The following is a 15,094-nucleotide window of genomic DNA, read 5'->3' as shown; positions in this document are numbered from 1 at the left end:
ACAATTATTTAACTTTAAAGAACTAAAGATAATACCTTTTGTTCACTTTTTGAAAAAAAATGCCTTCTCTTTTCTTTTGTAAGAATAATTATTTCAATTAACTATGTACATTTACATAAATTAACGATGTATTTTTAAATTAGTAACTCTGGTTCATGAAACAACGCTTTTCTTTATCTCATCTTTAAAGGGATGTGTGATTTCTTATCAGTTTAGTGAGTTTTACGTTGCGGGTCAAACTAATGGTGTGCATAAAAATCATGTTTACGATCCTCGCAGATTTTATTGCAAAAAATTAAAGAATTGTTACTTTTACGACTTTCCGGCATTCGAAAGAAACTAACTAAATCAATAGTTATATTTCAAGCATTGATTTTAACCTGTTTAGAAATGTCTGGTTCTTATTGCAAGAGGATTTTGATGTTAATAAACTCGTTGATGGAAATTTGTTACACCATGCCTTGTTAAATATGTTTTAACTCTATGATTGAAAAATATTTCACATAAACATTACCTTTTATCACGGTCCAAATGTAATAGGTCTTGTACAAATTGGATGTGATAAGAATGTTCTCTAATAATCTTGCTGGTAGTACTCCTAGAGTTTTGTTTATCATGTCGTATATAAATTGTTCATATGCGATTCTTTGTAAAGTTGAGAGTAAATATAGTACTAAACAATTAAACATTTCCAAGCCTATTAATCAGGGGGTGGCTCCTCTCGTCACCGCGACCTATAAAATCTATTGTAACTTAAGCCCTCTGTAACTTGTGTGTAGACCGCTCCAATTACTTCTTTTAGTATTTTTCTTATTTTTAATGTTTCCTGGTTTCATTTAGTGATAATTACGTCCTATGAATGTGAATAGCGTCAAGACAACTCAGAAAATGTAACAATGGTCAATTGTGTAGAATTTTTTTTCGTTTTAGTTGGTAAACTTGTGACCCATATGGAGCAGAAAAATGCCATAAAAATAGTTCACACCTTGTTAGCCATAATTTACAAGAGTTGTGGAGAATTTTAAAATGTACCAATTAATTTACCAATTATTTCCATAAGATAGAAAAATATTGTGTTAAACGATTAATCTGCAGCTTCTTGTGATCACAATTTTTTTTGATATAGAAAAATAAGAAAGTTTGATAGTATTGAGTGAAATCAGGGAGTTTTTGTGGGATAGATGATGGGGAAGATTTTAAGGAAAGCATTAATGATGTTAGTTATTACGTCAATTTTTTTAATTCTTGGAAAAGAAAAATTTTATTATTGAGTAATATAAGAATTTATGATGATAGTTATAAAACTTTCTTTTTCTGTTCTTTTTCTTATGTAAATCATTGTTTCCATTTGTGTCTATTTCTTATGGTTGTAAGTTATTTTGATATTAATTTTAATGTAAAATATAAATTCAATGGAATATTATAAAAAAAGTGTTTAAGTTAGGTGCAGTTTTATGATGATTACGTTCAATTCTCATCGTAACACGCTTCTTCGTTGTAACCTTTTCAATTGGTTACATAAATTCCGAAGGACCGCACGTTTTACTTGTACTCTCAACTTCAAAATTCAATTTATAACTTTTACACGTCGATAAAAAATGAACTGTAAACTTAAAGAGTTTACAGTTTTTCTATTGTAAATAATTTCCTGTCTAGAAAAAAAATCCTTCACCTTTATTCCTTTTTGAATAATCTAAAAAACTTTAAAGAAAAAAATAATAAAATAAAAGTAACAAAACCGAAAAAAAGGAGCAGTCGTTAAATTCGGATTTAAATTCGAATTAAAAAATGCGCATACATTTATAAGACAAATCAGGCAAAGGTCAACAAAAACCTCTTCTTCCTAAAAATAATAAAAAGAAACTGGGAGAGAGTTCGATTTTTTGTTCACCTTTACCAGAGAACTTGAATGGATCTTTTTAGTATTTCTTCCTGAAACTTAAAGAAAGATTTCACCTCTTCACGTTTTTCCTTAATCGTATTTTTCAATCTCAACGTCGCGTTTTATTCAAAAAAAAAACGTTATCGCAAATATTAACCATTGATTCTCTTAATAAATTGGCCATTTAATTTGCATATCTTAAAATAAGCTTTTTCTTTTGCATCATTTCAAAAAAACGGAAATGTCAAGAATATTTTTGTATTATTTTTTGTTTCATCCATAAATTAAATTATAAAAGAGACTTTAAAAAAAAATCTTATCTAACAATGACGTTTAGAAAAAGGTGTTATTTTATTCTCAGGAGGACTGACAACTTTTAACAGTCGATTGAGTTTTGCTAACAACCAGGAAACGTTTTATAAAGTTTACGAAAGGCGATGAAATGCACCGTTTTACTATTCTTGGTGATTTTGAGAACGTTTACTCAATCGGTTTCACTTAAAAGAGAACTTAGAATACATCGTTTATTTTATGTTTCAATTAAGTTTTATTTTATTTTGATAAATTCAACATATATATTATTTTCAACATTAAAGTAAAATGTTAATTGTTATTGTTGTTAATTTTGGGATACTTTATCAGTTATTTTCTTCCTTTGTTATGTAATCTTATCTTAAGAATTCTTCGAAAGCATTAATAGTTTCGAGTGATTAATGAGTGAGGAAGCGTCTTTAAATTGGAGGGAAAGGAAAAAGGAAATGAGTCAAATGAGAAATAGACAGTGAAGGAAATGATGTTGCTTTAACTTTTTAGAAAGTGATTATGGTTGAATTGAAATAATTGTTATAAAATTTTTGTTATTTAATTTGATTCAACAATATAAACACGATGATTAATTTTAACTGTTTATTTTATTCTTAATAAAAATAAATTAAACATTTAATGAAAATACTAATGACATCATCTTGGTTCAACGATCTCTATAAAAATAAATTAAAATCTTATAATTAATGTTTTTTAGAATTTACAAGTTTTTTCAAGGTTTTTGTCAACTTTGACTTAAAAAAAACATTTCATTCTTTTCATTTAAAACTTAAAACCAAAGAATTTTTTTAAATCACTAATAACAATAACAAATTTTTTTCTTCTTACTCAAAAACCCACACACGTTGTTTATTTTTATTTTTTTCCACCTAGTATTTGTTTAACATAACGAATCGATGTAGAAAACCGTTGTTCGGCTATTAAATTTCAAAAAAAAATCTTTCTGTATAAAAATATCCGTGATCTCGCAATCTTTTATTCGAGGTCAGAAAAAATTAACGAAAAATCAGGTTCAACATAAAAATTTTTCATAATATTATCAAATAACTAACAAAAATTATTCTGGGTGTTTTGAAAATCGGTAAAAAATTCGGTGTAGTATAAGAAAAAGGTAACCTAAAGAAAGTGTTTCTTTTTTTTATTTAAACTTTCACTAAAACGAAACGAAACGAACCTCTCTTCATGTCTTTGTCTAATTTCTTTAATAGAGTGACCTTTCTATCAACTGGACCCCTAATTGATAACTGTTAAAAAAGAGAAGAAGAAAAATCTTTTGTAACCATACGATTTTCTGCTGTTGAGTGCCGAGAAGCCGACTTTCTGCAAAAACCAGTTTCCAATCTACAACTAAGCTATGTCTATTTTCTGTATATATGTTTAGTGTGCATTATGGGTAAAAGTTATGTAGCCAGAGTACGAGTTTGTGAAAGTTGTTAACTTTAAACAATACTATTTAGAACGTTTTTTACCCGTATTATTGTTGAGTTAAAATTATTGATTACTAATGAATAAAGATCACATTTAAATGAAGTCTTTTTAAGATCTTTTGTGTAATAAAAACCATAACGATGATGAGAGCTTTACTTTCACTTCTCGAAGTTATGCCCACCAGCTGATGTTTTAACTTTTCTTTTATTAATTTATATTTATTTTTATTTTAGGACCAAAATGGCAACGTCGTCGCTATTTGGACATGTTTTGGTGCTGATCGTGACGTGGATCTTAACTGCGTGTGCTTATGATGTAAGTAAATTTAGATAATTAATAATTATAAAAGGTTTTATAAAAAAACTTTCATTCGTAAAGGCATCAATTACTGTTAGGTAATCTATCTAATCTTCTAACGAAATAAAAACATATTCTTTCCATGACAATTTAGTATCAAAGTGGATTCCGAATTATTTAATTAGCCTATTTATTTAGTATCATTTAAAGTTTGTAGTCTTAATGTTAAGACGATTTCGGCAAAACATTTGTATTCCTCATTTTATATCATTCATTACTAAAGTCAGAAAACACAACAATTTTATTGTTGATATTGTTTTGTGTCAATAGGTCATTAATGAATAAAAATGAAATAGGCCCAAGGACTGATCGTTGTGGAACTCTGTACTGTATAAGCAGTTTCAATATATTATATTGAATGTTTCTAGTTCTAGGTCTAGTGTTAGTTCTAATAATAATGCTAAGGCAAAACTAGAACTAACACTAGACCTAGCACTAGAAACATTCAGGTTTATCTAGCAAATAGTTACTCTTCCTTATGCTGCACAACTTTTGTAGCATTGATCAATGAGCAGTATTTCGTATTGGGACGTCCTGAACAAATCGTAGTGTTGCCAGTCATCATTGTAGGTCCAGATCTCATACGCAAAGATATTAACATCTTTGTCAAAAAGTATGAGACTCGAAACTACGTCTGCTTAACAACGGGAAAATCGATCGTGTTTGCGTGGTTTCCGATGTTAGGGGGCATATCGTGTTAAATGTCAAGTAACACTGATTAAATATAGTTGCTTATCAAAGTCCAACCTAAGTCTTTCATTTATAATATCGATTGTAGCGCCTCGGCTACAAGGTATTTCGCCCCAAAGACAAAATGTCATAGTCTTAGCATATATGTAGTATTATCAATGATAGATTTAGGCCATACAAAAAATTTACGTCAATTTTTAGTTGTAAAGGTACAATAATCTCATTGCTATCTTTGACGGTGTTGATTGTAGCACCTCGGCTTTGAGTAAATGTAGCCCTATGATACAATTTCATGACCTTAGCACATAAATATTATATTACTATTAATAACTATTAAGTACTGAATTTTAGTGTTTTTACTAGACTAACCGAGATTAAGTTTATTTACATTTATAATTGATTTATTTTATTTACTAATTTAAAAGTTATTTTATTTTAGTCGCATTTTCCTCACTTTTAATAGCAATAACAATATTGACGAGCTTTTAATAGAGTCATCTTTACTTTTATTTCTTCTTGTTCTTTTAAAAGTCTATAAAAAATTATTAAAAATTCGGAATTAATAATTTAATTAATAGTCGGTTGAATGATTAAAAAGGTATAAAACGACACCGATTATACAAAACGACCGGTTTTACGTAATCAAAATTTGCTTCTACATTATTCAACATATAACAACTTTGTTAAAAAAGCATTTATTCAAACCCATTCCTTTTGAAAATAAACCGTGCTTATTGACACAAACGTAAAGTAACTGTAATGTTAGAAAAATGTTATGTCAAGCAAGTTATAATCTTGTGTAATTACGTTTTGATACACGATTATATCAAGTTTTTATCACGATATAACTCAATGAAATAAAAAAAATGGTGTTGTAATTTCTTGTAATCTAACACTTTAATGTCGATTAAATACACAATCAACTAAAAAATAAATAACTTTTGAAACATCTGGTACATTTTAATTCAAATAATATAAATGGTTAATCAAAATTTTATTTTTACATTTTAATTAAATAATTTTCACGATTAGTTGCAGATTATATAACAAAACTATTTCTTAACTGGTAAATAGAAAGCATAACGTATTAAATTCGTTATTGGAATTGTTTAAAGCCAACAATCTCCATATATATTTTTTATATTTATACTTCATTATTATGTCTTATTATACACATAATTACGTTTTATCTTGTGATTTATGAACGAAGAAGATGGATTTTCCTTTTCTCTCTCGTTTATTAAAGGAATATGATTAAGTGAATTTGTCGGCTTGATCTTTACATAATTTGTTTCTTTAAAAGTCCTTGTGCCCGATCTCTACTTATGTATTTATGGTGTATTTACTTCCGTGAGACATTGAGCTTGTCAGTATGAATCAAAATGGAATTTAATTATAAAGAAAGAAATATTTAAAAAAATAATAATTTTAGGTTACATAATTTAACAATTACAACAATTTATTTATGTATTATTTCCACTTTTGTTAGCTTTTTTTGGTTCACTTGAGAAACGAAAATGTCGAAAGTTCATTCTTTACGATTGTATAATGAAAATTCGTTTCGATATTTCGTTTCGCCCTGAAATTTAATACTTAAGGAAATTGATTATTGCATAAAGCACACTAACTGTAAAAATTAAAAACAATATTTTACCGAAAATGTCAATGCATTTGTTGTTGTTTTTGTCTCGGTGTACGAAAAAGGGCAACAACATTTTGATTATATAATCCGTTATTTGAATCATTTAACTGAGGAAATATGGGTCTGGTAACTTATTTGATTACGTAAGACAATTCACTTCTATCTTAAATAATGCAAACTAATTCAAAGTTGTAATATATTTTGAGAAATAAATTTCTGAAAGTGAGTAAAGTCCAAATATGACTAATATCCAAAAAAAAAGTAAGGTATTGTTGATGACATTGTATTTTTCTCGTCCATTTCTTTACACTAAATATGAAAATAAAATTTCCTAAACTACTTTTTAATTAATATGAAGGCCTTTTTATTTCAAAAATAAAAAAATCATTAAAATTAAACCTGAATTCTTCAAATATTTGCGAATTTCAAGGTTAGTTATAGAATTCGGTTCTTTTTATTAGATTTGTTGATACAAGTGGTTAAAAGATTCTGAATGAAAACTGGAAACTTTATTTGCAAATGTCAAATAATGTAAACAAATCTGCTAAAACGTGAGAGGATTACTTAACATAAACGAAGTTGCTTATAATATTTTATTATCTACGAATAAAATTGTACGTACCACACTGCACCTAGAGGTGCATCTCGGATATCATCTGTGATTCGTCAGTTCTCTTTGAGGAACTCTGGAGTATTTATCCAGAGTTTGGTGAAGAAATCTGTAGTTTGGTGATGAGTACAAAATAGACTCACTAGAATAGTGTAGAATCACTATTCTACTTGATGACTAAAACAAATTGTTGTGTGTTTCGGGGTGATGAATTTAGATAAATTCTAATAAAGCTTCGTTAATTATAAAGAATGTGGTTTTATTACCCAGTGCGGATTTCTTGCAGACTCGCCCTGAATGTTAGCATTATTAGGATCTGATAGTCTATTGTGTAGAGAAAAGTCCCTGTGTAGTAATTGCACAGGTACTCTTCTTTTCATTGCCTTTTCAACGAATTCACTCAAAAAAAGTCAATCGATGTGAAAGACTTCGATCCTAGTGAAGCGCCAGACAGTCTTAGAAGATTTTCTTCATATATAGTACTAGTCCTTGTTGAAATATGGATGGTGTAATCTCTTCTGTTCTTCGATCTTAATGTTTTGCACTGTGAGAACGTATTTACAGCTCATTTTTTTCCTCATCGCAGATAATTTTAGCCAGTAGTCATTTGTCTACAGTAGATACATTCAAAGCTGTAGAAAAAAAATAGTTATTAGAAACTGAAGACTTTTTCATAGGTTGTCGATGTAAGAATTGTCATCCTTCAATGTCATTTCTTCAATCGGGACACTTTGCTGGATTACTAGCTCAAGCCACAGTTTCTTTTTTTGACCCGACATTGACACGATATCGGAAGCTAATTATGGATTGATTACGAGATATCCATGGAAGCTGTAGTAGTATTCATAAACGATATATAATCTAAGAAGGTACTTCTTCAAGTTGTTGAGTGAGTTTTGTCGTCGCATTCGATGACATAATTCTATGTACTTATTTAGCTCGACGACATTGAATGTGGTAGAGATAAAACGATACCACCATATTCTCTCTTTCCTTGCGGTTAACAGCTAAATGTAACCTAATTATCGTAACATCGGTGGCCGAAAATTGAGACAGCACATAGCTCCATATATGTTATAAATAGCAGTTTGGACCTTTTCATAGCTAAAGGTAGAATCCTTATTTATTAACATTATTCATCATATCGAGGTGGTGACAAAGTGTAGAAAGTTGTACTAGGGTTGTACTGTGCAAATTTATGTGGCCATCATCATGGGGTAGAGATGTTTTATGAACCCCTCGGAATCTTTCCCAAATATGGTGGGTCCAGGACGAATTAATTCAAGGCAATTTATGTTTTGTGTTAATTTTGAGGTTCACGATAGTTATGTGAAACTGAAACATAGTATTAACTTTTAGTACATAAAAAGTTTCGTTCTTCCATATTTTGTCCCTATTAAGCGAATGCTCTATTAAACAGCGGACCAATTAAGCGGAATGGAGCATTCTTTAAAAACTATTTCCAATGGATTCTTTGATTTTTTGAATACAAATGTTCGTGATATATTTTTTACACTTAATTATTTAATTGGATTTTCAAGGAAAAAATCTTATTGATAATTTTATTGTCACTGGAATCAGATTTACTAATAAATAATGGTAAAGTGTTACATAATCGTAACAATAAACAACAATTGAGACAGGAACGCGTACGGTACGTTCTAAATGGTAAAAGTGAAACACAAGATATCCTCAAAGTCTTAAAAAATTTGTATTTATATTTCTAATAGGACGGTTATCTTTTCCATCTATACGTTTCGCCATAAACGCATAAAACTGTAATAACAAGGGGTAATTAAGTTAACAATTACCAATCGATAATTGTCGTGTTTGATAACTAGTTGATTCATTTGAAAGAATTGTTTCTTTTTTGTTTCAAATCTGATTAAAGAGTTATGTAATTTGTTATAAGTTGTTACTGTTATACATTTTACTGTATTATTTAATGGGTGGACATATATCATCTTATGATATAATATTTCTATTAATAACAAAATTATTATCGGTACATTACGTTTTGTTTAGTCGTAATTTTTTAAGTGATTTTTTAATAGCTTACTTCATCGATAATCTTATGTAATTTTTCATTTTAAAATTAATAATGTCTCGCTATTTAAAACTTTGTCAATTTTGTGAGTACAAATAATTTTTATTTCATGTTTTGGTGAAAGTTTTCAAACGCGACACGAAACTTGCAAATAACAAAAAATTCTTGTTTACTTTGCATCTTATGGGAGAAACACGTCGATTACCTGGTTATGTTTAAGAGTGCAGAACCGACACGAAATCTTACATCATTTTAGTACAAACAAGACGTTCTCTATTATTCAATTTTACTTTGTAACAAAATTAGTATGTATTGATTGGGTTATGAAAGATTTTACGGTTTCTACTTTTCGAAGACGAGGATGAAATCAAAACTTCATTGTTTACTTAATTTTAAATTATTTTAATTAAATTTTGCAAGATTTCCGTAAATGTTTGTTTAGAAAGGAATGTTCTTTTTAAAAGGGAGAATTTTTTGTTGGGATCATTGCATTTACGTGCTAATTAATTAATTTTTACTGCGCCAAGTAATTAATTTTAACTCATAGGTGTTGTAATTGGTAACTGTAAAGTTGCTGTAAGTTGTAAGTATGGATTGGTTTTATTTTAGTGGGTTAAAAAGAAAAGTATGTATCTATCTATCTTTAAATGTCAAGTACTAGTAATTTTATTATGGGCCATTAGTGGTTGAAGGTAATTATTAAGTGTTAATGTTGGCTATGAGATTTATTTCTGGATAACTGTATCTCTGAAATTATTTTATTTCATTAACATTTTATTTAGTAAGTACATGTTAATGAAAGAGAAAGTAAGTCTTAAAGCGAAACATTTAATTAATTCTCTATTTCTTAAAATTCTGCTTATATACAATTTGATAATATTCAACTTGGTAACATTTTTCATTAAATTCCAACTACTTGTGGTACAACTAGCATCTGTATAAGTTAAAATCCCATTCATTGAATCTCTTCCATAAAATAAGCGTTCAACGATTCTTGAGTGTGTCGAAGGATTCTTTTCAGTCCTTTCCAATGTGTATCTTTCGCATTGCTTTGAAATCTGCTAAAGTAGTTTACGGCTACATTCGAGTAGGTCGTATCACCAACAATAAATACATCAGACAACCTATTAACTCTGTATAAGGTTTTTCGTTTATTATCCTGGTTCCATAATCATCTTGATCAGAATAAAAATTGACAATAAATCTAGATTAACGATCCGGCACAATTGGTTAAAAATAAACTTAGGTCAATTTTGTAATGTTTACAGTAACAATTTTTCTTCCAGTTTTTTTTCTATTTTCTAACATCTATTTCAAATCCATTTATACAAAATACACAATAATAACCTTCAGTTTTGAAAAAAATAAAACTTATGCAAAGAAGTTCTAAGTAGAGGTTTCTCCAAATAATTTTTTTTAATTTCTACGCAGACGACCACAAAACACAATTTTTATAGAGGTTTTTTTTCATCTAGCTTCATTTTTTTTACAATCCAGGTCGGCACTTCGCCTCTCTCTCCTTACATAACACAGTGTAGTAATGTCAAATGTCGAAGAGGTCAAATCGAAGAAGCCGGGGACAGGGCTAATTGCCAATCGATAATAACAACCGTGATGGCGATGATAATGAAATAGGAAACGAAAGAAACCGTCGGTCGGCGTGATTTAATAATAATTACAAACGCAATTCCGGACGCGCCCATTTAACAACAAACTTATTACAACAACAATGAAAGGGTTGGGGGAAAAGTGGTTGGTTGGAATTGTAACTTTGAGTTTTGGCCTTCAATGCTAAAAACGCTGCGTGGCTTGGTGGTATGCGGCGAGTTGCAATAGTTTTCTATCAGCAGACCTTCGAACGGGATAATTTCAAATCGGTATACAGTTATGATATTATGTCACAATATAACGGTTTAATGGTTATGAGTGCGTTTCTGCAACGAGACGTAGCCGTCGTCATTTAGTTGATATTGGTCGTTTATTGCTTAAGTTGTTCTATCGCAACAATATTTTAATTTTATGTCGTTTTGATGAAAAATTATATACAATTGAAATTATGTAAATTAATTAAAAAGAAAATTATAATGTACAGAGTGTTTTGAAAGATTTAAGAACAAATTTTTTATCAAATCTTGTTGGCGCATATATTTGTATCATTGTCAATTAGTCAAAATCTGCCGAAAATCGAAAAAGATTCACTCATCTATCATACAAATGCTATCATCTACATCCAGGTAATAAAGAACGAAATTGACAGAAGCACATTTGACATTGTACTGAGATTTGACTGTGATAGGATGGAGCTACATTTGAGGCCAGGGACGGCTCCAGGTTGCAAACAGGGACAGTTACATGCTTGCCTAAGACTCGTCATAATAGGAAACCCACTCTATCGGGGAAGGACTCGAAGAATCTAGAAAGACATGATTTCGGGCAGTTCAATTCAGAAGTATCGACGATTAACAACTTCAAAATTGTGCAAGAGATGCCATAAACACATTATGCCCCGAATTGACGCGGAACCCAACACCGATAGGAAATACAAAAGCGTTAATACCAGAACCAAATTGAGAATACCGCCCGGAAAAGAAAAACAGCCGATTTCAATACTTCGACCGCACCTTGAAACTTGATGACGTGATGCCACACGAAACCAACAATCTGTACTGGAAGATGATACGATATTGAAAATTAACTGGAAGAGAGTTATTGGAGTCTACATTATTGAATACTGCCTAAGTTGCTTAAATGAAACTGAAGGAGCCGGAATGGTACTCTTGAGCAACGCTAAAGTTCTACTGCAATGTCTTGTCCGTACTGACTAAATATGTTAAACGCCCAGAATATATGAAAACGACATTTTGAAACATCAACTATCTACAAAATTCTCCAAGATATGGCAATCAATTTGTCTTTAATAAAATATTCCTAACAATTGGTTACCATGGTTACCAAAAAATTGCAAAAAATTTAAATCTTTAGACCCGTCTCAGCGAATTTATTTTACATTACTTTTGGGAAACACTGTATATTCATTCATCTTATTATACTACTGTACAAAAGTAATGATTAACAAGTCCGATAATCAGGATCTTCCTCTTGGAGTAAAGATTATACAAAGCTAAATCAGTGTCATTAAATGTAAATAAAATATTAACTAATGTGTTAAGCAATCAGAAAATTAATTTAAGTGAATTTCACAATTTTTGAACTCAATCAATATAAATTTTAACCAATAAATGAATTGATTTGACCTATTTTTGTCACCATTCCAAAACGATTTTTAATTCCATTTAGCCATTTAGCATTGACATTTATGCATAGTGAGTTATAAAATAATTATAACTTTTAATTTTCATTCCTCTGTTGACTAATATCCAGGTGAAGTGAAAAAAAGATAAACACAACTGGAAACGGTTAACGACAGGATGCCAATCTCTATTTAGTAGTCGATTTTAAAACATCAAAACTAGGTTGGGTTGGGTTTTTGCGCAAAACTTTTAACTTTAACACTTAAGAGATTTTCAAGAATTTTTCAATTATATAGTAGTAATTAATCTTTATTACATAAACGAAATCAAATATGTTTTTATTAAAACAATTTTTTAAGGAAGATTACAAATAACATTTACAATTCTCCGTTATAATAGCAACTTTATTTTTTCTTGTAATAAAAATTAAAGGTCGTGATGCCATTCTTACGGTATTTATGGTATTTATGATGTAAATTACAATCCATGAGAATAAAATTGAAAACAATTATCGACATCTCTACATTTTTTAATCTTGTTTAATGCAACCTATTTTTACGAAATCATTTTAAAACTCGGTTTCAACATTTTCTTTAATATCCGTAAGAATAATAAGAAACCGAATTGCAAGAAGCACGATCATTTTGCGAGAAGAGTTTCGCAAACGAAAAAAAAAATTCATTGCAAAACATTTATCGAAGCGACCACTCTTTATAAGCGCTTAGTAATTTAGAGCACTGCAACACGAAAAAGGAAAAAGAAAAAGAACCCACGTCGTTGTAAACATTTTTTATGCTGTTTTTGTTGTAATTAAGAAGCTCCTCGAATAGTTTCTCTTCATCTTGCGTCAAATTCCATGTAGATCTCTGATTATTATCTCTTTGAAATCTTTTATTTGAATTTCAAGTGAATAACGAGATTTTTAGAGCTAACGAAATATTAAAGAAAAAAGAAAGAAAAAGAATCCGAAGGTCTCCAACCCATTGTTTTAGCCGATCGAATTTCCGTAAAGATACAGGATGTTCCATCTTGTTGATTACAACGTACATTTTTTGAAAATGAAGGATTTATAATTACTTCATCTCCTTGAAATTTTTTTTACATTAAAAAATATAAATGTAAATTTGTATAGCGTCTGAAGACACACTCCTAAGTCCGAAACTTTCTGGTTCGGTTTCTGGTTACAGCGCTAAATTTTTATATATTTTTATTAAACTAAAAGTAGAACTATCACTAGACCTAGAACTAGAAACATTCGGGTTAGGCTCTCTTAAGACGGCTAAACCAGAATGTTTCTAGTTCTAGGTCTGGTGATAGTTCTAGTTTTATACTAGTACTGTCACTAGATTTACACTAACAGTGTTACTAGAACTAACCTATACATAGAACTAGAATCGTTCGGGTTTAGCCTTCTTGAGAGACGTTCGGCTAAACCTGAATGATTCTAGTTCTAGGTATTGTGTTTAATTGTTATTCAGCGTTGACGTCACGAACGGGCCTTCGGTCTATCCACCTGTTCCCGGGATGTAGCAGTCCTCTTAGATTCTACCATTCTTGGTATAAATATAAGCCCACGTACACTGAACGCAACGATGTGGATAGCTGTCCGAATTTATGAAATTATTCATATAATGGACACTCCCTTCTCCATATTAATCCGTTACATCGACGTTGTACTGTAATTACACCAACAAAAAATAATATTCAAAATTATTTTTAAAACATTCTGTATAAAATTTCGATTAAGTACTTGTTTGTGAGATGTTGTTGATGATGTAACTTGACGGTTAAGCTGGGTTAAAATATCCTCAATGCAGTCGTAAACTTCAGATGATTACACCAAAAACGACCGTGCTTAATTCAGAGGTTAACCTACATTTTGCTTGGACTTCTCCTCCTCTTAAAGATACTTAAGAGAGATGGAGATCTTCGCCGTTGAGTCTTTAAAATGTTTCGCAAGGGACGATTTAAAATCGCCATTTAATTCTTTTCCTTCGGGGATTTACGAGAAGAGAGGTACCAAAACAGCAAAAAAAATTGTTTTTATCGCCCAAGTATGGGGAGAATGGAGATGTTTATCTTTAAATTGAATAAAAGAATTGAAAGAATTTGAACTAAAAATAATGAACAAGATGATTGATTTGAAATGATTTATGAGAAATAATTGTTGTTATATTATTGCATTTTGTAAATCGTGACTAATTCTTGCTCAAGGAAAATGAATCCTTGTTAATTCTTCAAACATCATTATTCAAAGTGAAATTTTTATTTAAAAAATATGAATTAAAAACCTTGAAGAAGTTAAAATTGAAATGGGAAAATGAGGAGTGAAGGTAATCTTTTTGATGCCACGAAATCGACTTAATTTCATCTATAAATTTACTGTCAGCCATAAAATCTTGTTGTTGGTAATGTAATCGGGTAATAGCTCTTGGATTATATAACCAATTTAACCATGTGGTTCTTGTGTGTGTAGATTTTTTTCTTTCTAATCGAGGTATCTCTTCCATCGTAGATGTTTTTTATTAATTGCCTAGGACTAAAAGGTCGTGTGAGCTTTTAGTAACATTTAGGTTTTTTAAGAATATACAAACGTAATTATGTGTCAGTAGATTTTAGAAAGTTAAACGATGCTTATTTAATAATTATTGTATTATTTTTTTGTCATTTAAATTCAAATTTAAAAAAATATATTTTTCTAACGTCACAAGCGACCTTTTAAGGTCATAACACGAAAACCCAATGAATCAAAACGTTATTAATACTTTTTCTATCGACACTATATCTTGATTAAAAAAGAAACCGTAACTAAACTTCTTTGTTTGATCCGGTTTTTTTTTCTTAATCAATTTGCGTATACCAG

At 29.8% G+C, this 15,094-nt stretch overlaps 1 protein-coding gene across 4 annotated transcripts in view; it reads left to right on the top strand.

Annotated features, from left to right (window-relative positions):
• Positions 1 to 15,094, top strand: part of LOC111418839 (sol narae) — a 53,172-nt gene that overhangs the window by 6,553 nt on the left and 31,525 nt on the right. For all 4 annotated transcript variants that reach the window (XM_023051526.2, XM_023051525.2, XM_023051527.2 and 1 more), the window contains exon 2: positions 3,868 to 3,949. In XM_023051526.2, the coding sequence (XP_022907294.2) occupies positions 3,875 to 3,949 (75 nt within the window). In that variant the 5' untranslated portion in view covers positions 3,868 to 3,874. The remainder of the gene's footprint in view (positions 1 to 3,867; positions 3,950 to 15,094) is intronic.

This window comes from Onthophagus taurus, chromosome 7 (genome assembly GCF_036711975.1).
Source record: "Onthophagus taurus isolate NC chromosome 7, IU_Otau_3.0, whole genome shotgun sequence".
NCBI lineage: Eukaryota > Metazoa > Arthropoda > Insecta > Coleoptera > Scarabaeidae > Onthophagus > Onthophagus taurus.
Note: the sequence above shows the minus strand (reverse complement) of the source record. Positions and strands in the feature narration are given on the sequence as shown.